General features: G+C 44.0%; 2 protein-coding genes across 4 annotated transcripts; both read left to right on the plus strand.

Annotated features, from left to right (window-relative positions):
- The first annotated feature begins 164 nt into the window (after positions 1-164).
- LOC106605594 (uncharacterized) lies at positions 165-6,283 on the plus strand. The gene is made up of 2 exons (XM_014201406.3): positions 165-607; positions 1,073-6,283. Exons 1-2 carry the CDS (start codon positions 214-216, stop codon positions 4,954-4,956), a joined length of 4,278 nt encoding a protein of 1,425 aa, XP_014056881.3. The 5' UTR covers positions 165-213; the 3' UTR covers positions 4,957-6,283.
- Positions 6,284-6,513: 230 nt separating this feature from the next.
- LOC106605593 (uncharacterized) lies at positions 6,514-24,174 on the plus strand. 3 transcript variants are annotated; one of them, XM_014201405.3, is made up of 2 exons: positions 6,514-7,049; positions 20,323-24,174. In XM_014201405.3, exons 1-2 carry the CDS (start codon positions 6,929-6,931, stop codon positions 21,732-21,734), a joined length of 1,533 nt encoding a protein of 510 aa, XP_014056880.3. In that variant the 5' UTR covers positions 6,514-6,928; the 3' UTR covers positions 21,735-24,174. The 3 variants fall into 3 exon arrangements, with proteins under 3 accessions (XP_014056880.3, XP_014056879.2, XP_014056878.2); XM_014201404.3 differs by lacking the exon at positions 20,323-24,174 and adding an exon at positions 9,518-15,270 and having other exon boundaries at positions 6,530-7,049; XM_014201403.3 differs by lacking the exon at positions 20,323-24,174 and adding an exon at positions 9,558-15,270 and having other exon boundaries at positions 6,530-7,049.
- The last annotated feature ends 2,265 nt before the right edge of the window (positions 24,175-26,439 follow it).

A 26,439-nucleotide genomic window follows, 5' to 3' on the forward strand; every position in this document is an offset into this window, starting at 1 on the left:
ATGTAAAGCTTTCGTTTCAATACTCATGACAATCTGAAGTGGATAAACATAACATCACCTGCAGAATGCAGGGCAGGCGAAGACCTTTCACTTCACACCATCACACTCTAGCGGCCAGTAACATAATATACAATTCGTTTCGCCTTCTGCCTTCACGTTGAGGAAGAGGGGTCATAGAGAACCATCTTTGGAAGAGGGCTGCATGGGTAAAACATGGCTGCTGTGAATTCGTCAGAGAGACGCCAGGGCGACCCCAACGATGAGCTGGGGGACCCGGGGAGTGTAGCACAGAAACGCGAATCATCTGACTATAAATCGACAGACCCCGATAACACTTTTGCTGTTGAAATAGACAGAATTCCCAAGGACTCCAATGAAAATAGAGAATCTAGTATTGTTACCGATGGGCTTGCTAGCCAGATTGAAAGTAGCATTGCGCTTCGAGCTAATGATAGATCAGAGATATGTAATGAGTTGGTAGATTTAACATCGTCTGAAGAAAAGACCCACAACACCGATGTTTCCTTCAACAAACAGCGGCATTTCGATTGGTCTGAGACGGAGGACGAGGAAGACTGCACGGGTGCAAAAGAGAATGGAAACGACGGTAAGTTTATGTTTGCTAGCTAGCGTTGACTGTTTCTTTCTTCGAATAGCCTGCCTTATTAATATTAGCTATCTAAGTTTCGTCAATCTATTTTGGAAAACAGTCGTGTGCAAAAACAGACTGAAATGTACGTGGTATCCCTGGAAACATGCAGGATGCAGCATTGACTGTAAATGTGCTCATGCTCACTTTAATTGCCAAGATGCTAGCTAGTTGTCTCATGCGCTTAGTGAGCTAGCTTTGTTATTGGCCAACCGTTTATCCAATAGGATATTGATCATACAGTCGACTCAAAATAGTACACTGACCTTAGCCTTCGACGTCAAATTACTTTATTCATAATATTTGTGTGGAGATTGATTTTTGTAGTAGGCCTGTTTTCATATTTAGTCTCAAAACGTTTGTATTCATGCTTACTCATGAACGCTTCACAATGGCAATGTTGTATTTCTTTTGTATTTACAGTTCGTAATGGTGATATGGGGATGACTGAGGTGCAGCAGGATAAGATTACTGAAGATATCTCAGATGCAGAGGATGTGGAAAAAGAAAAATCACCTTCTGACGAGGAGATGGATGTACCAACAGACACAGGTGAAGAACAAGATTGTAATGGAGGAAAGGAGGAGGAGGAAGAGGAGGAGGAGGAGGAAGAAGGAGAAGAGGACCAAACAGTTAAACGGAGGAAATGTAGTTTGGAGTGCAAAGACTGTGGGAAGAGGTTCACCCGTCGGGAGACATTCAACCTCCATCGTCACTTCCACGCTCACCAGGATGAACTGGCCTCACTCACCTGTAAGGAGTGCGGCCTTACCTTCCATCACCGCAGCAGCCTCATCAAGCACCGCAGTGAGCACCAACAGAAGGTTGAACAGCCTGTGGAGCGGAAGAGGAGAAGGAGCCCACAGGGAGTCTACAAGGAGGAGAGGCCAGGCTTCCAGTGTGACCACTGTGAAGAGACTTTCCCATCACTGAGCAAACTTAGGCTCCACACCTGCAACTGTGCCCCGGATAAGGCGTACCGCTGCCCCCTGTGCCGCAAAGAGTTCCGCATGAAGATCTCCATCACCAGCCACATGCAGAGCCACTCCCTGAGAACCCACCACTTCCGCTGCCAGGAGTGCCACAAGAGCTTCTCTGACATATTTTCCCTGCGTGACCACCAGGGCTCCCATGCCTCCCTCAAGCCCTACGCGTGCCCCGAGTGTGGCATGGTGTTCAGGCACCGCTCTGTCATGGAGGACCACCGTCGTAAGCACACAGAGGACACACAAGGCCCCCACCAGTGCAACATCTGTGGGAAGCACTTCAAGTATTCCAGCCTCCTGCAACAGCACCAATACCTTCACACAGGCCAGAAACCCTTCCGCTGCCCAGACTGTGGCAAAACGTTTGCCTTAGCCCAGAACATGAAGGCGCACTGCCGCCAGCATAGACGGCACCCTCACGCCTGCTCTATTTGCCCCCTCACTTTCCCCGACCAGGGCAGTCTGCAGGCTCACGTGTCATGCCACGAGACAGTCGGGGGACTAGACAAGGAGAACACAAACCACGGGGTGGAGCCAAAACGGATATTCAACTGTCCCCTCTGTCCTCAGAACTTTCCTTCACCAGCTGACCTGAGGGCTCACATGCTGATCCATGAAGCAGAGCATGAGAGGATGGAGAACGGGGCGTGTAAAGACTGGGAAACAAACTGTTACACCTGTCCCCACTGTCCTGCCACCTACTCTGACCAGTCTAATATGATGGCCCACCTGACAACTCACACGTCTGCCCGGGTCAGTGTAGAGAGGCAGGGTAATGGACTTGAAGTAGGGAGATCTGCTCCACCTAACACTGCCAACGTTCCAGGGAGGTGGCATAGGGAGGAGATGAGTAGTAAGCCTTTAAAGTGTCCAGACTGTGGCAAGTCGTTCCGTCACCGCTCTGTGTTAACGCTGCACATGCGTATTCATTCCAAGGACAAGCCTTACCAGTGCAGGGTGTGCAACAAGTCCTTCAGATTCAACAGCTACCTGCAGCAGCACATGATCATTCACACCGGGGAGAAACCATACAAGTGCCCAGACTGCAGCAAGGACTTTGCTTTCCTGCAGAACATGAGAACCCATCAGAGGCTGCACACACAGAAACCGTTCCGCTGCACAAAGTGCCGTAAGGGATACAGCGATGAGAATCAGCTTCAGCGCCATTTGCTGTCACACAACGGCGAAAAGCCCCACAAGTGCCACCTCTGCGAAAAGAGCTTTGGGCTGGCCTACCTGCTGCGGGACCATCTGAACACCCACACAGGCGAGAGGCCCCATCGCTGTCAGGAGTGCCACAAGACATTCCCCTGGCTCGGCAGCCTGCTGGTGCATCAGAAAATCCACGCTCGAAAGCGCCAGGGGTCGAGTCAGCCTTACTCTTTTCCAATGGCAATGAGGATAAGAGGCAAGGGTAGCAGGGGCCGGAGCGGAGGCAGGCTGGCATCAGGCTGGCCCAGGTCGGGTGGAATGGGGCGATCAGGTATGGACACGCCCCAACAAACACCTCCATATCAAGTCCCAATGTCAAGGAGTCCTGAGTGGCAGAGGAGGCCGGCCCAGCCACAGCCACCAATGTTTTCATCCCAGATGAATATGCAGCAGCCAGGGGAGACGTCTGCGAGAAGGCCTCCACCAGTCCACCAACAGTGGCGGGTGGAAGGTGGAGAACTGAGGCCTGTCCCACTACCTAACCAGTCTCAACCATCTCAGGATCCTGAAAGACAACCAGCGCCTGTCCAACAGCAGCCATCTCCACAAACACAGACACAGCAGGTACCACAGTCTCCACTGATACAACAACAAGTACAATTACAGCTACAGCTACAGCCACATCTACATCCGCAGCTGCGCCAACAGCAGGTTCAGCATCATCTACAGTCTCCGCTGATCCAACAGCAATTACAGTGGCAGCAACCAGGTGGACAGCTCCAGCCCCAGCCAGTACCACAGCAGCAGTGGCAGCCTGCCAGACACTTGCTCCAGCTCCAGCAAAAGCTGCCCTGGTTACCAGATGCTCAGCCCCGGCCCACCCCACCACAGCAACCCCAGCAGTGGCACTCAGATGGCCTGCCTCGGCCACCCCCACAACAGCAGAGGAATTCAGGCAGGGCAGAGGCACCTACAACGTCACAGCCTGGTCTTAGTGCATCTCAGAGCCTAGAAACCCCTCCTCCAGGAGAAAGTGGAGGGACCATGCCCTTGGGTAAGAAAACACCCCCAGTGGCCGGGCCACAAAACCCCAGCCCATTAGCTGTGAGTGAGCAGGAGCAACACCGGCAACAGCCGAAGCCCATGAGCTGGGGTAACACACCCACTACACCACCAGTCCCCACAATGAGCTCTGTTCAGCTTGACTTCCCTGGGTCCCCCATTTACATGGATGGGGCTGCTTTGTGGGGTGGACTGAGGACCTCTCCAGCAGTGCCACCATCCCAGAGCGCATCAAACAAGCTGGGCCAAGAGCTTAAGCTACCAAGATGGTCGAGCGTCTCAGTGCCAATGCAGAAAGCTGTTAATGAATCATCCACACCTCCTAGAAAAGAGGACACTAGAGTTTGGGACTTTAATGCACCTCTGGTAATGTCCCCAACTGTTAGTTCATCAGAGAAAGCTGGAAGTGGGCGTGAGCAGCAGAAACAGTGGTCTCCAGCTCTACTCAGTACATCCTCCTCAGCTCAGATGGGCCACAGCTCTGTCATGTCAATTTCAAGCTCTCCATCTCATGGGATTGGAGGTAGTCCCTGGGATTTCAAAGGATCCCCCTCAAACAAATCAGGCCTTAGCCAGGAGTTAGAGCAGCAGCAGCAAAAACATCTATCTTCCAGCTGGACCAATGTACCCACATCCACCCAGAATGTTCCCATCTCCATTCAATATGACCCACAACGTTTCACTCACGGGGTGGGACCCACTGTGTGGGGTTTCCAAACCACTCCAGCTGGCCCGCAGCAGCAGCCAATGGTAACAGGCACTCAAATCATCATAAATCAGACCTCTCCTTTCTTCTCTCCTCTCCCTCCGCTCCCTCCTCTTAGTTTGCCTGGCTCACACCCTCTTCACTCTGTAGCAGTCGGCTCTCTACCAAGGCCTCCACACCCAAACATTTTCTTCACGCCACAGGCGGTCATGAGTGAGAGGCCACACATGACACAGACCCTGTCGCTACCTCAGCTAGCCCCACGGCCTGTTCCTCACAAACTGGGCCGTTTGCCTTATGTCCCAGACCGCCTTCTCCAGTGCATGATCTGTGGGTGCTCTCTACCCCGGGAGTTAGACTTGCAAATGCACTACATGCAGCATGCACAGGGAGAGATTTGACACTGGCAAAGAGTGTGTCTACTAGTCTGTTTTTCCAAATGTTTTTAATGTACATTTATTGTATAACTATAGCAATTTAGCTGTGTTTTGTGTCCTTTTTGGACATCGTCCATGTTGTTGATCTCTCACTCTATAAGAAAGGGTTAGATACTCTCAAAACGTGTATAGTTTGTTAACTTTATCAAGCACAGTTGTCAGTTTTCTGAGTTCACAGCTTTGCCTTGAACTGCAAAGAACTTAGAAATATGACTGTGTAATGGATTTCTTGGCCAGTACCATCATATTTACTGTGTTGTAAACATAACATGGATTTACCCAGTTTATTAGGTACACCAGCCATTCACAAAAATATTTTGCACCTATAGACAGTGAGTCACGTGGCCGTGGCTTGCTATATAAAGCAGGCATCCAGTTACTATTCAATTGAACGTGGTTACAGTATCTCAGAAATGGCAGGCCACCTGGGTTTTTCACAGATGAGTGTCTAGGGTTTACTGAGAATGGTGTAAAAAACAGTCAGCAGTACTAGGTGGGTGTACCTTAAACTGGCCGCTAAGTGTGTATGTCAACTTATGGATCTTTGTTAGTTTTTTTTCTGTGTACACTCTGTCTTCGTTACACCATTTAAATGTATTCCTCAAACAAGTGGATTTCACCTGTGTTGCACTGTATATTTGTGCCTTTTATTGTTTCAAAACACTCTGCATGTTCTTTCTGCTCTCTCTTAATGTTGTAGTGGGTGTTATTCAAATTGGCAGGTCTGAAAAATGAGTCATTTGTATGAGTCATTTCTTATTCTGTCTTAATTTGGGTGAACATTTATCTTGTTTTGGTGCTAGAGTTATGAAATTAGGGTTATTGGGAGGAGCACACATTTTATCCAAACAGTGTGGCATGGGTTAGTATACAAATGAATGTATTGTATTAAAATGAATAACTAATAACTCACTTTACCTGTTGGGTTTGTGAAATTGTATCAGCAACATGACAACGTTGCCAGAAGATACGCTTGTTTACACTGAGCTGCACTGGGATCGGAAAGCAATCATGGTTATATTAAGACACCGTGGAGCAGACGCGAGATATGGGTCAGAAAACGTACCTCTATGCAAGGATGGGATATGTCACCGGATCCACGGCGTCTTAATGTAACCATGCTTGTGTTCAGTCCCCAGTGCTGCTCAGTGTAAATCAACGTAATGGTAGAGTCGTTATCTTCTGGCAAAACATAATGTAATATATTTGACGTTTTACTACATCTGTGCATTAGCAGTAGTTTTAAATATGTAAATACCTGGTAATAAAAATCATTGGGGAACAAATGTAATATTGTCGTCTGTATTCAATAAAACACAATGACATAGTCCTGCAATAATTAAAACAGTCTACCAAATTGATGTTTTCATTAAAAAAAGCGTTAATATCCGTTACATTGTATGTAGAGAACTAACGGCTGGGTCTAATGGTGCTTTCAAGACGAATGAGAACTTGGAAAAAACGAAGTTAAATCATGACGTCAGTAGTCGGAGTCTAGAGAGAGGCCCGAGTTCCCGTTTTGTAATTTCGAGTTGGATGACCGTTCAAAACCATTTTTCCCAGCTCGTTTTTCTCCGAGTTTTCATTTGTGTTGTTGAACGCAGTTCTCAGTTGTTTTGAACGCGTCATGATTCGCTGATGTTCTCGCGCCAGATCTGTGGAAAGGAAGTTGTCATTTGTCGTAATTTCCTAGGACGGAACCACTGCAACAACAGTTCGGAGGGGAAGAGTAAGAGGCGCTCCGAACAGCATTCGAGGCCTCCTATGTCATTGTTTACTCCGTGAAAGGAGTTTTATTTTTGCATGCATTAGACGAGCCCGCCCTTGGAGAAAACTCAGGGGAACATAGGTAATAGACGCGGTAAACACTAACAACGAAGATCCAAGTTGCAGTGGCCTAGTAACAGCAAACCAAGCACCACGCTGGGTGTTAGCTATGGAGGATGTCTCCGCTGTAACGATCGGAGATGAACAGGAGTCGGAAGATGTCAGTGAACATTTAACCAAGAAGACCGAAAACAGCGCCAACAAGTCTGCCAAAGATGACAGTACCGATGGTAAGTGACCCCATCCTTTCACAATCATCTAAACACAGCTAACGTAACGTTAACTATTGCTACAACATGCTGTTTGCTAGTTAGCTAATTAAGGGTAGCGAACTATTCTAACATGATTATAGCTACGGTTGCAGTTATTGTTAGGTAGCCATTGACCAGATAAGTCAATTTGTCCCATTTTATATTGTTCACATTTTTAGCTAGCAAAGTAGCTAACTAGTGGTGACTAAGAAGCTGTGCGTGTAGTCGGTGACGTTACTTTGGGTTGCTAGCAAGGGTAAATAGTCGATCATCCGAATGACATTAGTACTGTTATAGTTAAACCTCTAGTCTTTGATCTTACGGTTTCTTCAATGTTACGTGAAATCCAATAGGCTGTCATATTGTGATAAATAATACTGGGGCATATTTATTACGCCTATTCTGTTGCAAAACGTTCCTGAAGCGAACGAAACGGGGACCTATCTCAATTTGTCCATTAGAAACTCGTTTTAGTTGCAAAATGAACGTTTGGCTAATGATTACGCCCCTGGACTAGCGTGATCACCTCCGCAATGTTTTGGAACTTACCCGTAGGCGATGCCCCCCACGATTAAATATTGGGTAGCTGCTGCCCATTTAGGGAAGATACTATATGTTGCAACTCAAGACCGTTTTGCGTTGCTGATTGGGCTGCATGACGAGTCGATAAGCCGGCGACCAGTGCATCTGTGTTGTATGGACATGCCTGCCGACCTGATACCGGACTGTGATACTCAGGAAGCGCCCTACTGGATATCATGGTCCTGTCGCCTGCGGTAGCTAACGCATGAAGAAACAGTACACCCGTCATCAGTACTTTTAATAAAAAAGACAGTCGTCAGTTTTAGAACTGAAACTTTGAAATGAGACTCATACTAATCCGCTGTCTTCAAAACAGAAGTACTCACGGTATGGTAGTTGTAGTAAGAAATGGAAGGGAATAAACACTGCTCAATCAAAACCGTCTAACGTATAGCAGGGCGCTTTTGACACACCCACTCATTTCCACACGCCCACTACTTTCCTTTCGGCACACCCGCTGGCCCATACTCAGGTCGCCATATTGAGCTACATCTACCCACCTTTCAATTGGAAGGGGGGACTATCGATATGTCTGCGTTTGTACTTACTTTAGTCACACGATTTTGTCTTAACTTGGGTGTATGATGCATCTTGCCATAGATCTGGCATTTACACAATTAAAATGATTGGCCCAAAGGGGGCACTATAGTAATCAACTGAAATTCCAAACTTTGAACAAGCATATGTCCTGTTTGAGCTTGAATTGTCACTAATTGGCCCAAGTGCTGCATCATTCGTGGGGGGGCGACATGTTTACTGTTTAAGAGTAATGGGGGGCGACATGTTTACTGTTTAAGAGTAATAAGGCTTAAAGGGCTCTGTCATAGGCTAGTTATCATATAAGCAAAACAAAAGGTCTGACCTTATTTTCCCAGGAGCTGAATAGGTGAATCTTTGATCATTTTATTCGATATATTTGGGTGAGATTCTCCTATTTGAAACATGATGAAATTTTTGATCTAGGTAACTTTATTGCGTCTCAATAGAGTAGACCTAAATTTGGCTCCATTCACCTCAAGGGAAATCATATGATCCTAATTCTTTCTCTGTCCACAGGTCAGTAGTGAATAGGATAACTTGACTGATCTGAAAAGCGTGATGAACATTTAGGTTAAATCAAACTTTCCCAATACAGAAGTTAGGTTGAAATCCTTTTTAAATTAGGCTGCTTCACACATTAATGTGTCTTTTTATAACAATTACATCTCAAAAGTATATTATCCACAATGAGTTGACTCCATTGTTAGGGTGATATGCACTTTAGCAAAGATGTTTATAATTGTCAAGTAAAATGTCTCTGTCAAAATATACATCCATCCAAACAAAAGTTGTATCCATTGCAGAATTTTAATATTGATGGTAATATGTATCATTGTAATAAAATATGCTTAAGTCTTGTTTCTTTTTGACAGTAATGGAATTTTGGATGATGGTAACCATTTATAATCGTTCGAATTTTTTTAAGACAAACATTTTCTCCTCTCCTCCACTCCTGAGCTGTGGTGCTGCAGGGGGGGGGGGCGTTGCCTAGGCAACCCAAGACTTGATTACTACAACACCTTGCTTGTTCAGCAAGGAGCAACAAAGTTTCATTATGTTGTGACTAGTCCATGTTACTGCAGAAATGGACTAAATGCCAGCTGTCCTGTCTTCAGTCAGCTGTTCTTTCCACACAAAAAATGATGGTTATAACGGTTATTTTAATTTTCATGACTGTCTTCATCCATAATTATTTGTTACACGATTATACGGTAATTGTGCAAGCCCTAATTGTACATGGAGGCACATAGTCATTATCTGACAAATATTCATTTGTGCTGTTTGTGTTATTGTTTGGTTTTCTTTTCTCTTTTCTTTGGCAACAGGAGTCGCCCTGACCTCCCATTTTCCCCTTTCTATTTTTAGGGGATGGGCTTTTCCGCTGTCTGGATTGTGGAGAAGCCTTTGGGGAGGAGGCGGCCTACCAGGAGCATCAACTTGAGCACACCCATGATGGCCCAATAGTCTGCCTGGACTCTGACTCCCAATTGGATGGCTTGCTTGTTTCAGAGAGTGGGGGCCAACGGACACTATGTTGCGCTCTTTGTGGGCGCAAATTTGCAGACTCAAGGGGTTTTTACTCACACCAGGTCAAACACCGTAATGAAGCCCTCAAGCAGTCAACTCATGATCAGAGCTTGGGGGTGGCTAAGCAGTATGTCTATGAATGTGAAGACTGTGGTAGATCCTATACTTCGATGGGCTCTTTCATCAGTCATACACGCTCACACAAGCAAGCTTCCAAATCAGTTTTCCATGAGCTGGCACACCTGAAAAAGAAGTCCTTTGAGTGTCAGACTTGTGGTCGCTGTTACTCCCGTTCATCAGCTCTTGATGCTCACCGCCGTTGTCATGAGGTCAAACTAATCCCAAAGTCCCGCAAAAGGGGTGCAGAGAAGCAATCGCCCGCAGAGGAGCCTGCCATTGCAACAGAGGACAGCCACAAAGCTTCTGAACAGATAGATGGGTCACAGGAAAATCTGTTTGGGTGTTCATGTGGCAAAACATTTCGCGCCCAGTCTGGCCTGAAAACACACCAACGATTTAGCCACAATGAAAAATGTTCTCCTGAAAAGCTTAAGAGAAAATGCAAAAAATTTGACTGCAGTGAGTGTGAGAAGACCTTCAGTTCTTACGCCGGCATGCTCTGCCATCAACGCTATCATATGAAACGAGGTGGTAGTGGTGGCAAAAGGTTTCCATGTGAGGAGTGTGGCAAGGTCTTCACAACGCTCACATTCTACTACAAGCACCAGCGTTTGGTTCATACTGAAGAGACTCCAGCAAAGTCTTTCCTTCATCAGGTTTGCCAGCTCCAGAAGAAAGCGTTTGAGTGTCAGGAGTGTGGGCTCCGGTTTTCCAGGGCCTCGGCTCTCCAGTCCCATCGGCTTTGCCACAACGATGTTTTTGGACAGACTGAGAAAGAATCCCAGACACAAACATCCCCACTACCTCAACATAAGCTATTACTGGATAACAAGACAGAAACTGAAACATTTGCTTTAGGGGCCGTTGTCTACCCACAGGACACCTCTCAGACCCTTGTGACCGAGAGAGACCCCTGTTTCTGTGAAACTGATGGAGATGCAGAGGCTGATGGAACTGATGATGTCAATGTAGAGGTGATCAGTATAAGTGCCTCAGATGGCTCTGTAAGGGATGAAGAAGAGTCACTACAAGAACTCAACCCTGATCTTGAATTACTGTGTGAATCAGACCAGGATGGAAAAGAGGAGATGGATGCTGTGTTGTGTCCAACGGAGTACATCTCTAGTACACTTAAGTCAAAACCAGAGATTGATCTGAAAATTGTACAAATTGACTTTCCGCCATTTGCAGGCGAAGGAGCTCAAACGGAGAAGGTTCAGGGACCAGACCCACCTAAAAGATTTAATTGTCCTGAGTGTTACCGCTGGTTTACCAGTGTTGCATCTTTGCGCTCTCACAAACTGTGGCACAGAGTAGATGGCAAAAAACTATGGAATCCTGAAAATGATATTTTCAAGTGCGATGTTTGTGGGTTTGACACTACACATCGCAAAACGTACCACAATCACATGCGAAAACACGATGGCCGAAAACCCCACAAGAGTGTATTGTACCAGCTTGCCGGACTACAGAAGAATAGCTTCAAATGTGAGGTGTGTGGAAAGTGTTTCTCACGCATGTCTGCCCTACACTCTCATCAGCGACAGCATCCAAAAAGCAAAGCTCATCCATGTCCAGATTGTGAGAAGACTTACTCTAATGCCAGTGGTTTGTACAACCACCGCAAAAGCTGCCACACTCAAACCCCCACCCAAGATGAAGTATCAGACACTAAAAGTGAAGTGTTTAATCCAAAGAAGACTTTATTAGGCCCAAAGGTTTATTATTGTGAGCGATGTGGGAAGGGCTTCTGGTCTTTGGGTGCTTACGCTCACCACAAGCAGAATCAAGCTCAGTGTGCACATTTGAAGGAGAAGAATGAGCTAACAGTGTCTTCACATTCTGTCAATGGCCCTCCACATGTTCGTGGTAAAGTTGCCTGCCCTGTATGCGGAAAGAAATTTGGTCACCAAGGCATTATGAAATCTCATATGAGGAAGCACGAGAATGGGAATCATAGATGTGAACTTTGTAGCAAGTCTTTTCGCATGTTCTCAAGCCTCCTCAGGCACCAGGTTGTACATAATGCTCAAATCCTCCCGCCTCCTATCAAGTCTTTTCAACATCAGGTAGAACAAGTGAAGAAGAACGCATACAGCTGCCCTGATTGTGGAAAACTGTTTTCACGAGCCAAGGCACTTAAATTCCACATGAAGAGCCATGGTTATGAGACCGACTACTCTGCCTCATCGCCTAAATCTGCTCTTGAGCTAGAGGGGCTGAAGTGTTCAACATGCCTTTCCCATTTCAGCAACAAATCCTCCTTGCACACTCACCGAAAACAGTGTGGCAAGATAAAGACTGTCAGTAAAAGCTACAAGGAGGATGTTGCCCAACATGACACAGTTCCTAAGGCGAAGAAGCTCAAATGTCCCTCCTGCTCTTCTCTTTTCAATAATTTACTGTCATTGCAGTATCATCGAAAAGAATGTGGCAAGCCGAGGGCAGTTGGAGGCTTGGATGCCAAAGTGAAAGGAGGTTTAGAGAAAGTGACAAAGTGCATTGTCAAAGACCTTGTGAAAACAACTCGGTCAAACAACTCAGGCACTGAGAAAATTACTAAATCTGTTACTGAGAAGGAACGTGGTGAACAAAAGGAGACCAATGAGTCCCAAACCTTGAAAGCTGCCACAATCAACACAACTGATTTGAAATACAAATGTAAAGAGTGTGAGAGAAGCTTTGCCGTTGTAGGAGCACTGAATTTCCATAAAAGGATTCATGTTCTGGGTCACAAGTCTAAAGTAAAACCAAAGCTGAAATTTAAAGTGGGCGCAATCCCTGAAGAACCCAAGCAACCCAAAAAGGTAGAGCAAACAACTAAAGGCCAATTCTGTTGTCCAGAATGCGGAAGACGTTTTATCTCCAATGCAGCCCTTGGCACTCACAGACGGTGGCACACAGATAAGAAGTTTGCTGGGTCACTAATAAAAGATGACAATACAAATTCTGTTGGGCACAAGTCAGTGGATGAAGGACCTTTTCAGTGCAACAAGTGTGGTAAGGGCTTCTTTTACCTGTGTGTTCTTCGCCGACACCAGTTGTATTATCCGCCATGTCAGACCAAAGCCGAACCAGAGCCTGCAGCTGACACCAGCATGGAAGGCAACCGCAAACCCTCACACGCTGAATTTGCATGTCCAGAATGTAACAAAACTTTCATCAAGGGCTCACTTTTAGCAGCTCACTATGAAAGTGAGCATAACAAACCCATTGAGTCTGCAGATCTTCAGGGGGACCAGTCCATGACCATATCCATTGAAGAGGTCCCGGAGCAGCCTGCCACGTCACACAGCAAGTCTGAAGCCATTCCATTAAAGAAGCCAAAGCTTAAATTAAATCTTCACCAGTGTCCTCATTGTGATATGAGCTTCTTGAAGGTTCGAGGCTTGCGTGCCCACAAATGGCAGGCCCACTCCCAGGGCAAGAAGGTTAAGAGCAAGGGCACTTTGGCTGACAGCAGGGGCTCTGTTGCCATTAACACCTTGGCAACCAAGGAAAATGAACTGGTTAATGAGAGTAAGGACTTAGTTACAGAAAACAAAGGCACTGTTCTCAAAACCGAACACTTTGTTACAAAGAGTAAGAATGCTGTAGGCAGAAGGAAGAAAAGTCGACCGGGTTTCAAATCCATCCCTTGCGTTGACTGTGGGAAGAGATACAGTTCTTCTGGGGCACTCTATAATCACAAGAAGGTCTGTGGAGTGCTCAAGCAGGAAGTTAATCCAGGAGTGGAAGAGGAACCCTCACCACCAACCCGCCTCTATGAGCAGACAATCAAATGCCTCTTCAAGTGTGACAAGTGTGGAAAAGCTTTCCCAACTGAAGAGCAACTAAGAGCCCACAAGGACTTGGCAAAGAGCCGACCTCACTCTTGCGCCCTGTGCTGCCGTGGATATTGGACTGAGACTCAGTTGCAACAGCACCTGGCCTGGCATGACGAGGTCCGCCGGCGACTACCAACAGAGCTTCGTTACAGACTCAGTGCTTCTGTAAGCACAGGGCCCGCTAAAATCAATGTCCCTCTGCCTGATTTGAAGGCGAAGTCATCCCTCAAGCCACTACCTACACCCCCCTCCCGGCCACAGAATAGCCACAAGTGCCAGCACTGTGGAAAAGCGTTTCTATCTCCAGGTGCTCTGCATAAACACGAGGCTCAACACGACAGCGATGGCTCCTACCGTTGCTCCCTTTGTCCCCGGACCTTCAGTGAGATTCGGGACCTCATTGACCATCACCAGGAATGTATGGGTGATGACAAAGGGCAGAGAGATCCCTACACCGCTGTCTCCTCAAGAGACACCGATGGCCTTACTTGCATTGAATGTGGAATGCGTTTCAGTCGTGAGTTGGAGTTGCACCAGCACTACATTGAACATGCTCGTGGAGCATATTAGATTAACAATGGAACTAATACAAGTCAGGAGATAGAGGTGGAATTTTACTTTTTCATGCACTTATGCACCTCTTTCTACTAAACTTACATTTCCAAGGTGGACATTTTTCTCCAGGGTATTTTTCAAGGACTAAGTGTCAAGAGACTTCCTAAATTTGACTATTCTAATTTGACTATTCTAATTATATCTATGGAATGCTGTTAACATTATTAGAAATATATCCACTAAGTGCTTCTTTTAGCTCTTGACACCATTATTTTAACTTTCTCAGACTTTATTTCACACTGGACCTGTACATAAATGTAAAAATGTCTAAAGAAAACTCCTTTTATCAGTTCCCCTGATTTGAAATGTGTCCTCTTGGTGTAGAATTGTGTAGTTATAGAGAAAGTTTGCTAACTGCAGTTTCATTTAGAAAATGGTGCTATGTTTCTCCATGCCGAGAAATTATTACATCCTGTCAAGTACAGCGATTTCTCTGTCAAGGTAGGCACTAATTTAAGTTTTGTTTTGCTTGACTTAGTATGCAAGGGGAGAACGCGAGTCACCCACTTTCAGTAACATGCACTTGACTTTATTTTGAGAAATTAATTAAGTTCTGGCTTTAACATGTCTATAGAAGATGGATGTTTATAGTATTATTAGTACCTATTTTTGTCTGTTTTCTTTTGCAAAATATTACCACACTAACATTGTATCATTAATAATTAGAAAATTGAATGTTTTCCTGGATTTCACTACCAAAGTTCCCAAATACAGTTGATTGTTACTTTTATTTTACTTTCCTGTGTTGTGTAAAAATGTATCTATCGTAATGACTTTGATTTAACAAACAGATATAGCATTTGTTCATGGAGTTATGTACCTTGTTGGGTTAAATGAAACCTTAAAGTTTTTAGACTATTGCTAATCTTTTGAAGTCATTACCTTTATGATAACTAATTTCAATGTAACCTTTTCCTTGTACCTTTAAACTACTACTGGTGTCTTATTAATGCAGACATGAAGAGTTTTAGTAAATGGTTAAAACTGTAGTTAAATTTCCTGTGTGGTTCATTGTGTTGACTGAGTTACTGGTGTTAATGGACCTTTTAAGCTTAACTCAATAGATTCTAGTGGGTTTTCAGTCAGGAAGAGTCATGTTTACCGTTGATTGGAAATGGTTGAGAAACATATCACTACATTATAGATGTTAAAGCTGCAGTATGTTTTGTGCATTCTGAAAATATTCAGACCCCTTTTTCCACATTTTGTTACGTTACAGCCTTATTCTAAAATGGATTAAATCGTTTTTTCCCTCATTAATCTACACACAATACCCCATAATAATAATGCTAATTTATTAAAAAATAAAAAAACAGAAATTACATTTACATAAGTATTCAGACCCTTTACTCAGTACTTTGTTGAAGCACCTTTTGGCAGCGATTACAGCCTCAAGGCTTCTTGGGTATGACTACAAGCTTGGCACACCTCTATTTGGGGAGTTTCTCACATTCTTCTTTGCAGATCCTCTCAAGCTCTTAGGTTGGATGGGGAGCGTCGCTGCACAGCTATTTTTAGGTCTCTCCAGAGATGTTCGATCGGGTTCAAGTCCGGGCTCTGGCTGGGCCTCTCAAGAACATTCAGAGACTTGTCCCGAAGCCACTCCTGCATTGTCTTGGCTGTGTGCTTAGGGTCATTGTCCTGTTGGAAGGTGAACCTTCTCCCCAGTCTGAGATCTGGAGCAGGTTTTCAACAATGATCTCTGTATTTTTCTTTGTTCATCTTTCCCTTGATCCTGACTATTCTCTCTGTCCCTGCTGCTGAAAAACATCCCCACAACATGATGCTGCCACCACCATGTTTCACCGTAGGGATGGTGCCAGGTTTCCTCCATACGTGACGCTTGGCATTCAGGCCAAAAAGTTCAATCTTGGTTTCATCAGACCAGAGAATCTTGTTTCTCATGGTCTGAGAGTCCTTTAGGTGCCTTTTGGCAAATTCCAAGCGGGCTGTCATGTGCCTTTTTGCTAAGGCGTGGCTTCCATCTCGCCTCTACCATAAAGGTGGAGGGCTGCAGAGATGGTTGTCCTGGAAGATTCTCCCATCTCTACAGAGGAACTCTAGAGCTCTGTCAGAGTAACCATCGGGTTCTTGGTGACCTCCCTGACCAAGGCCCTTCTTTTTTATTATAATTTTTATTTTATTTATTTTTTTACCCTTCCCTAGATCAGTGCCTCAACGCAGTCTTTTCTTGGAGCTGTACAAAAATTCCTCCGACCTCTACCTGTTTTTTGCTCTGACATGCATTGTCAACTGTGGGACCTTATATAGACAGGTGTGTGTGCCTTTCCAAATCAAGTCCAATCAATTGAATTTACCACAGGTGGACTTAAGGATTATCAATGGAAACAGGATGCACCTGAGCTCAATTTCAAGGCTCATAGCAAAGGGTCTGAATACTTATGTAAATAAGATATATTTCTGATTTTTATAAAAAATATATATTTCTAAAAACCTGTTTTCGCTTTGTTATTATGGGGTATTTGTGTGTGTGGACTTTAATTGAATCAATTTTAGAATAAGGTTGTAATGTAACAAGTGGAAAAAGGGAAAGGGGTCTGAATACTTTCCGAATGCACTAACTTTTTGGAGGTAGTGCATTAATCACTCTCGTTCTTGGTCAAATAGCCCTTTCCCAGCCTGGAGGTGTGTTGGGTCATTGTCCTGTTGAAAGACATTATATTCCCACTAAGAGCAAATCAGATGGGATGGCGTATCGCTGCAGCATGCTGTGGTAGCCATGCTGGTTAAGTGTGCCTTGAATTCTAAATAAATCACTGACAGTGTCACCAGCAAAGCACCATCACACCTCCTCCATGCTTCATGGTGGGAACCACACATGCGGAGATAATTCGTTCACCTACTCTGCGTCTCACAAAGACATGGCGGTTGGAACCAAAAATCTCAAATTGGGACTAATCAGACCAAAGGACAGATTTCCACCAGTCCAATGTCCATTGCTTGTGTTTCTTCACCCAAGCAAGTCTCTAATTCTTGTTGGTGTCCTTTAGTAGTTGTTCGTTGCAGCAATTCGACCATGAACGCCTGAGTCACGCAGTCTCCTCTGAACAGTTGATGTTGAGATGTGTCTGTTACTTGAACTCAGTGAAGCATTTATTTGGGCTGCAATTTCTGAGGCTGGTAACTCTGCTGCAGAGGATAAGTACATTAAAGGTAACTCTGGGTCTTCCTTTCCTGTGGCGTCCTCATGAGAGCCAGTTTCATCATTGCGCTTGATGGTTTTTGCAACTGCACTTGAAGAAACTTTCAAAGTACTTTACATTTTCCAGATTGACTGACCTTCATGTGTTAAAGTAATGATGGACTGTCGTTTCTCTTTGCTTATTTCAGCTGTTCTTGCCATAATATGGACTTGGTCTTTTACCAAATAGGGCTATCTTATGTATACCACCGCTACCTTGTCACAACACAACTGATTGGCTCAAACGCATTAAAGAATTAACGAAATTCCACAAATTAACTTTTAACAAGGCACACCTGTTAATTGAAATGCATTCCAGGTTAACTACCTCATGAAGCTGGTTGAGGGAATGCCAAGAGTGTACAAAGCTGTCAAGGCAAAGGGTGGCAACTTTGAAGAATATAAAATATAAAACATTTTGATTTGTTTAACACTTTTGTGGGTTCTACATGATTCCATATGTTATTTCATAGTTTTGAGGTTTTTATATTTACTATTTTGTAGAATAATAGCAAAGAAAAACCCTTGAATGAGTAGGTGTGTCCAAACTTTTGACTGGTACTGTATGTGTCCCCATACTTTTGGTCCCCCCATTTTAGAGTACCATATACAAAAAGTGCTGTAATTTCTAAGCGGTTCACCCGATATGGATGGAAATACCCTCAAATTAAAGCAGTCTGCACTTTAACCTCAGGCATTGCACACTACATCAAATTTTATTGGTCACATACACATATATTTAGCAGATGTTATTGCCGGTGTAGCGAAATGCTTGTGGAAACCTGCTCGTAGAACACCTCATTCCAAAATCATGGGTATTAATATGGGGTTGGTCCCCCCCCTCCCCTCATTTGCTACTATAACAGCCTCCATCCACTCTTCTGGGAAGGATTTTCACTAGATGTTGCAACATGCTTCCATTCAGCCACAAGCATTAGTGAGGTCAGGCACTGATTTTGGGCGATTAAACCTGGCTTGCAGTCCACGTTCCAATTCATCCCAAAGGTGTTCGATGGGGTTGAGGTCAAGGCTTTGTGCAGGCCAGTCAAGTTCTTCCACACCGATCTCAACAAACTATTTATGTGTAGACCTCGCTTTGTGCACAGGGGAATTGTCATGCTGAAACAGGAAAGGGCCTTCCTCAAACTGTTGCCACAAAGTTGGAAGCACAGAATCATCTAGAATGTCATTGTGTGCTGTAGCGTTGATTTCCCTTCACTGGAACCAAGGTGCCTAGCCCGAACCATGAAAAACAGCCCCAGACCATTATTCCTCCTCCACCAAACTTTACGTGGGGCACGTAGCAATCTCCTGGCATCCACCAAACCCAGATTTGTCTGTCGGACTGCCAGATGGTGAAGCGTAATTCATCACTCCAGAGAACGCGTTTCCACTGCTCCAGAGTCCATTGGAGGCAAGTTTTACACCACTCCAGCCGACGCTTGGCATTGCGTATGGTGATCTTTGGCTTGTGTGCGGCTGCTCGGCCATGGAAACCCATTTCATGAAGCTCCCGGCGAACAGTTATTGTGCTGACGTTGCTTTTAGAGACAGTTTGGAACTCTGTAGTGAGTTTTCCAACCGACGACAGACGATTTTTACGCGCTTCAGTGGTCCCATTCTGTGATTTTGTGTGGCCTACCACTTCGCAGCTGAGCCGTTGTGGCTCATAGATGTTTCCACTTCACAATAACAGCACTTAGTTGACCAGGGCAGAAATTTGACGAACTGACTTGTTGGAAAGATGGCATCCTATGACGGTGCCACGTTGAAAGTCACTGAGCTCTTCTGTAAGGCCATTCTACTGCCGATGTTTGTCTACTCTATGGAGATTGCATGGCTGTGTGCTGAATTGTATACACCTGTCAGCAACGGGTGTGGCTGAAATAGCCAAATCCACTAATTTGAAAAGGTGTCTACAAAAAATGTTATATGTAGTGTATCATTTCAAGTCCAAAGTGCTGGAGTAGAGAGCCAAAACAACGCGTCACACTCCCAATATTTTTGTAGCTCACTCTATATGTTGGGGGTGTAAGTGGTGTGGGTTTGTATTATGTGATCAGTCTTGCAGTGTATTCTAATTAAGTATGTATCCAATCATGTTAGTTATTAATGAGCCTAAATATAGAATATTTTGTGGTGAAAAGGAGTGTGATTGAGCGAATTGATCCTAGCAGTGGAGAGAACAACTACATACCTGTAAGTTTGAGTTTTCTGGTGCACTTAAAATTGCAATATGTAACTTTTTGGGAGACCTGACCGAAATCGCATTGAAATATGAGTTAAGGAGCTGTCATTCTCATTGAAAGCAAGTCGAAGAGGCGGTAGATCTGTTCTGTGTGCTATTTCTATGCTTCCCGTTCTTACGCTTTGTTTTTGCGTCTTTTACTTTCGGCTTTGTATTTCAAACAGCTGAAAATACTATATTTCTGGTTCTTGAAAAGGTATTTCACAGTGGTTTAATGTTACAATGATTCTCTACACTATACATTGCTTATTTTGCCACACACTGAAATTAGGCAAACTATTAGAATTTTAGCAACCAGGAAATGGCAGAGCGATTTCTGCATGTTGCACCTTTTTAAAACACGATATGGTTGTGCTGTGCCTATGCTAAAAATGTGTCAATAGGTGTAAACATCTTGGTTGTGAAAAATATGCCCCTTCATCCTAAATTCCATGGCGATGCTGCTGATAGTTTGGCAATTCAATCTGAGATAAACTATCTTCACAAAAGGATTTAAACAAGTTCAAATAAATTGTGGAAAGTTTAGCAAAATTACAGGCATTTCATGGTACTATATTGTCCTAATTTATGCTCCCTTTCTCTCCTCCACAGTGAAACTAGCCAGCATGAGGTGTCAGGACTGTGGACAGCAGTTCACTCGCTGGGAGGCCTTCAAGACTCACCTGCGCAAGCATGTCCTGGAGGAGGCGATGGCGGAGGAGGAGGAACGAAGGCAGGGCATTAAGAGATTTCTGGAGATGAACGGGAGCAATGGCAATGTGGAGTCGGCAGCACCTGAGAAAAAGCAGAAAAATGATGACGACGGTGATGATTACGAAGAGAACAGTGACGTAGATGTGGAAGGTGATGAAGAAGACGATGAAGAGTTCTTTGACAGTTCCTGGCAGGTCAGACCATCCGAGATCGTCACAGTTCGTCCGCGCGTCGCAATGCTGTCTGAGGAGGAGAAGCCAGTCTTCAGCAGCTCCCACAGGGTCTACGCATGCTCCATCTGTGGGAAGGTCTACTCCTACCTCGAGTCGTTTAGAAATCACCAGAAGACGCATGAAAAAGAAGAAAAAAAACAACCCACAGAGAACAAGTGCCCGGACTGTGGGAAGGTCTTTGCTCGCCCATCCCTTCTGGTGACTCACTTGAAAGTGCACAGGCCTCCCGTGCCGATGGAACCCTCCACTCTGAAGTGCGATCAGTGTGTAAAAAACTTCAATTCCCTGCAGACGTATTTGATCCACATGGACCTGCACAAGCAGAAGCCCTTCTGGTGCCTGGCCTGTGCTAAGGGCTTTAGGGATGAGCTCTCTCTGGACAAACACCTACAGGGCCACAACCTGAGGCGCCACAAGTGTGACCTCTGTGAAAAGTCTTTCCGCGTGCCCGCTGAGCTCCGCTACCACTACAATACTCACACCGGCGCCAAGCCCTACAAATGCACGCTCTGCAAGAAGAACTTCTCCCAGCTGGGCAACCTCATCACGCATCGGAAGAAGCACGTAGGGGTCTACGTCGGGGCCAGCAAGACGCCACTGGGACCCAGGAACCACCTGTTTGCTGGGAGGAGAAGGGTGACTGAGATGAAGAGGCTGGTGTTCACAGGGATGGGTAGCACAGAGGAGGCGGAGGTGATAGATATGCTTCAGGAACATCAAGAGGAGGAGGAGGAAGAAGAGGATCTTGAGGTGGGTGAGGAGGAATCTGGATCAGAAGAGTCGGGGTCTGAGTCTAGTTCTGAAGATTCTGGCGCTGAGGGGTCGGGATCGTCAAAATCAGATTCATCAGACTCTTCTGGATCTGATTCCTCTGACGACTCTGATTCCTCTGGATCGGGAGTGGAGGAGGAGCAGCAAGAGGGGAAAGAAGAGACCGCATTGGAAGCACATGTGGCAGTGCAACAGAAAAGACCTAAAGAATGGGAGTGTTTTGAATGTGGTGAAGGGTTTGATCAAGAGTCAGCGTTGCACCTGCACTATATGAAACATGCCAGTGGGGAGCTGCCAGTACAATGACGGCCCAGTACATGGTGAGATTAGCTGTGAAATTATTGGTGAGTTGGGCACTGTTCAATGTGTTTCTACTACTTCAGAATTGAGTCCCTGCTGATCCCTTGAATTGAAGAACACTGAAGATAATTCCTAATGATTCCTCTCCCAATTGTTGATCACCAGTATGACTTATTTTTGTCCTTTTTTCTGCCCTGTTTTTTTTCTGGCCCCGAGTTTAAATGTTTTGAAGTGTGGGTTGAATGGGTGAATTTAGTTGTATGAGTTGAAGGCCATGAGGAAGTTAGCTTTTTTTCTTGCTACTTTGTCTTTACATTTAGATTAGATAGTTTTTGTGCCTTTTTGGTAAGAAAGTGGTATATTGCCGATTTTGTTTTATTTATTTTAATTTAAAAAATAAATACAATTTAGACTTAGATTTCTAGAATTTAAATTCTTCAACTCTGCTTATCTATACATAATATTGATAGAAGACAAGGTAGATTACCGTTTGTTTTTCACACCCATTTTCAATCCGAGAGATCTTCATTTTTGTATTTACACCGACCATAAAGCTAATTGTAATTTGATAAAACTGTGATTAGATTTAGTGTTGCCGGGTTCCCTGAAATGTAATCTAGAAACAACTTGCTTTCTTTCTCTCCCTCTTCAATTTGATTCAATCATGTCTATTTCTATCATGTTTTTCATTATGGAATCTAGCATTCTTTTGAAGTAAACTTTGGTGTTTCATTTGTCAGTAATGGGAAGACATTGTCTGAATTATTTCATATATATTATACCAGTCAAAGGTTTTGACATCTACTCATTCCAAGGTTTCTACTATGAAATAACACATATGGAATCATGTAGTAATCAAAAAAGTGTTAAACCAATCAAAATATATTTGAGATTGTTCAAAATAGCCACCCTTTGCCTTGATGACAGCTTTGCGCACTCTTGTTTTTCTCTCAACCAGCTTCACCTGGAATGCTTTTCCAACAGTTTTGGAGTTCCCACATATGTTGAGCACTTGTTGGCTGCTTTTCCTTCACTCTGCGGTCTAACTCATCCCAAAACATCTCAATTGTGTTGAGGCCATGTCATCTGATGCAGCACTCCATCACTCTCCTTCTTGGTCAGCCTGGAGACGTTGGGTCATTGTCCTGTTGAAAAACAAATGATAGTCCCACTAAGCCCAAACCAGATGGGATGGCGTATCGCTGCAGAATGCTGTGGTAGCCATGCTGGTTAAGTGTGCCTTGAATTCTAAATAAATCACTGACAGTGTCACCAGCAAAGCACCATCACACCACCACCTCCATGCTTTACGGTGGGAACCACACATGCATAGGTCATCCGTTCACCTACTCTGCATCTCACAAAGACATGGCGGTTGGAACCAAAAATCTCAAATTGGGACTCATCAGACCAAAGGACAGATTTCCACCGGTCCAATGTCCATTGCTCGTGTTTCTTGGCCCAAGCAAGTCTCTTCTTATTGCTGTCCTTTTAGTAGTAGTTTCTTTGCAGCAATTTGACCATGAAGGCCTGATTCACACAGTCTCTGAAAAGTTGATTTTGAGATGTGTCTGTTACTTGAACTCTGTTAAGCATTTATTTGGGCTGCAATTTCTGAGGCTGGTAACTCCAATGAACTTATCCTCTGCAGCAGAGGTAACTCTGGGTCTTCCTTTCCTGTGGCGGTCCTCATGAGAGCCAATTTCATGATAGAGCTTGATGGTTTTTGCGACTGCACTTTTTCCGTATTGACTGACCTTCATGTCTAAAAGTAATGGAGTGTACTTTGTCATTGCTTATTTGAGCTGTTCTTGCCATACTATGGACTTGGTCTTTTACCAAATAGGGCTATCTTCTGTGTACAACCCCTACCTTGTCACAACACAACTGATTTGGCTCAAATGCATTAAGAAGGAAAGAAATTCCACAAATGAACTTAACAAGGCACACCTGTTAATTGAAATGCATTCCAGGTGACTACCTCATGAAGCTGATTGAGAGAATGCCAAGAGTGTGCAAAGCTGTCATCAAGGCAAAGGGTGGCTACTTTGAAGAATCTCATATGAAATATATTTTGATTTGTTTAACATCTTTTTTGGGGGTAACTACATGATTCCATATGTTATTTCATAGTTTTGATGTCTTCGCTATTATTCTACATTGTAGAAAATAGTTATTTTTTTAAATGAGTAGTTGTGAAGGTTTGACTGGTACTGTATATCCAGCCTACTGTAGTAGTTGCTATGATTCCATTAACATGTAATCTAGTATGTACCAGGAATTGTTCTTCGATACAACCATATCACTCACTTTTCTGTCAGTCTGATAACCTATTCAGCTGTATGTTTAAAAAAAAAAATACTTTGCATAGGATTTTTTTGTTGTTAAATTTCGGTTTTTGTAATAGAATTGTAATTTATGTGATAATAAATTAAATGCATTTTGAGTCCTCTCTTTGTATGTGCACTTTACATAGATGAGATTTTACATCACAATTATCTTCTCACTATCGTCTAGATTCAGATTGTAATGTCTGTATGTCATAAGTATTTCAGCCATTTTAGGCTCCAACCCTGCATTTGTGTGTGCATAATAAGGCACGTTTTCTGCTCTGTGTGGCGCAAAGGGCGACATCTACTGGCCTATGTGCATTCCTCCAGTCACTGGATGACTCCAGTCTATTCTTGGTTTTGAGGAACCTGTCTGATAAGTAATGTTTGATTGCTGGTTGATGTATGGCTGAACAGATGCTAAGTTTTCATCTTATTTATTTTACAATATGAATATTGCTATAGCAATCAAACATACATTTATCACCAAGTATGTTGTCATGCTTTATAAGTGGTACAAAAAAAAATAAAAAATGCATGAAATGAAATGTATGTATTCACTACTGTAAGTCGTTCTGGATAAGAGCGTCTGCTAAATGACTAAAATGTAAACGTAAGCTCACTAAATCATAGCTGACTAAACTCAACTCCAATGGAGTTGTGCAGAGACCAGGCTTTGTGGAATTCAGCTCCAACTACATCAGCGGTCACCAACCTTTTCTGAGTCAATATCGCTTTCTGAGTCCAAAAGCAAGCAGAGATCTACCGCTCAGATTTTGTTTTTTAAACACGACTTAAAAAACATAAGCTTATGCAACATTAACCTATTAAATACAGTTCTGTAGCAATGAGGTTTGTGCAGTAGGCTGTATATTTCAAAATTGTAAGTATATGATCACACTGGTAATAGATATTGTGTTGTATTACTTGAGGCACAGCTGAGTGAGCATAATAATTTGTTTTTTATTTTACTGGACTGATAGCCTGCATCCGATGGTCAATCTGAGGGGCGGGAGAGAGCAGTGGTGAGTGCCTCACCGTACTCACCGTCCCTCCACTCTCCCTCAATCTGCTGAGAAAACAGGACAGTCTTCCTGCTGATGGTGAAACTCAAGTAACACTGCATTATTTCTGCCTCATGCACCAATTCATGTTACTACTATGACCAGAGAAGGTGAAATATTCCTCGATATTAAAAGCAACAAATAATAACAATGCAAGTTTATAAAAACACTTTAAAACACTGCTATACTCATTCATTGCTGCTGCAGTGCTTGTTGTAGCATGAGTGGAAGTAGGGAGAATGCACATTTTATGGCTTATCAAAGTGTTGACAGTGCACAACTTAAACATTAACTTATAAAAACAGCTCCTCTTTGCTGTATTCATTGAGTCTCTCTAGTCATGGTTTCACCACAGGTTAGTGAGAAGGGAGTGCTTGAAAGGATGCACATAACTGCAGTGTTGGGTTGTATTGGAGAGTCTCAGTCTTAAATCATTTTCTACACACCATTCTGTGCCTGTATTTAGTTTTCATGTTAGTGAGGGCCAAGAATCCACTCTCACATAGGTATGTGGTTGCAAAGGGCATCAGTGTCTTAACAGCGCGATTTGCCAAGCCAGGATACTCTGAGCACAGCCCAATCCAGAAATATGGCAGTGGCTGCTGATTACATTCAATTTTCACAGAAGCGCGTGTTGCAATTTCGATGAGGCTCTCTTGTTCAGATATCGGTAAGTGGACTGGAGGCAGGGCATGAAAGGGATAACGAATCCAGTTGTTTGTGTCGTCCGTTTCGGGAAAGTACCTGCGTAATTGCGCACCCAACTCACTCAGGTGATTCGCTATATCACATTTGACATTGTCCGTAAGCTTGAGTTCATTTGCACACAAGAAATCATACAATGATGGAAAGACCTGTGTGTTGTCCTTGTTAATGCAGACAGAGAAGTGCTCCAACTTCTTAATCATATATTCAATTTTGGCCCGCACATTGAATATAGTTGCAGAATCCCTGTAATCCTAGATTCAGATCATTCAGGTGAGAAAAAACATCACCCAAATGGGACAGTTGTGTGACAAACTCATCATCATGTAAGCGGTCAGACAAGTGAAAATTATGGTCAGTAAAGAAAACTTTAAACTCGTCTCTCAATGCAAAAAAAACGTGTCAATAGTTTGCCCCTTGATAACCAGAGCACTTCTGTATGTTGTAAAAGCTTTACATGGCCGCTGCCCTTATTGCCTTGTGCAGAAAAGGCACGAGAGTTCAGGAGCCTTGCTTTAACAAAGTTATCCATTTTCACTGTAGTGTCCAAAACGTCTTTCAAGCTGCCAGGCATTGCCTTGGCAGCAAGAGCCTCTCGGTGTATGTTGTGGG

The sequence above is a fragment of the Salmo salar genome, chromosome 05 (genome assembly GCF_965601325.2).
Source record: "Salmo salar chromosome 05, fSalSal1, whole genome shotgun sequence".
In the NCBI taxonomy this organism is placed as follows: domain Eukaryota; kingdom Metazoa; phylum Chordata; class Actinopteri; order Salmoniformes; family Salmonidae; genus Salmo; species Salmo salar.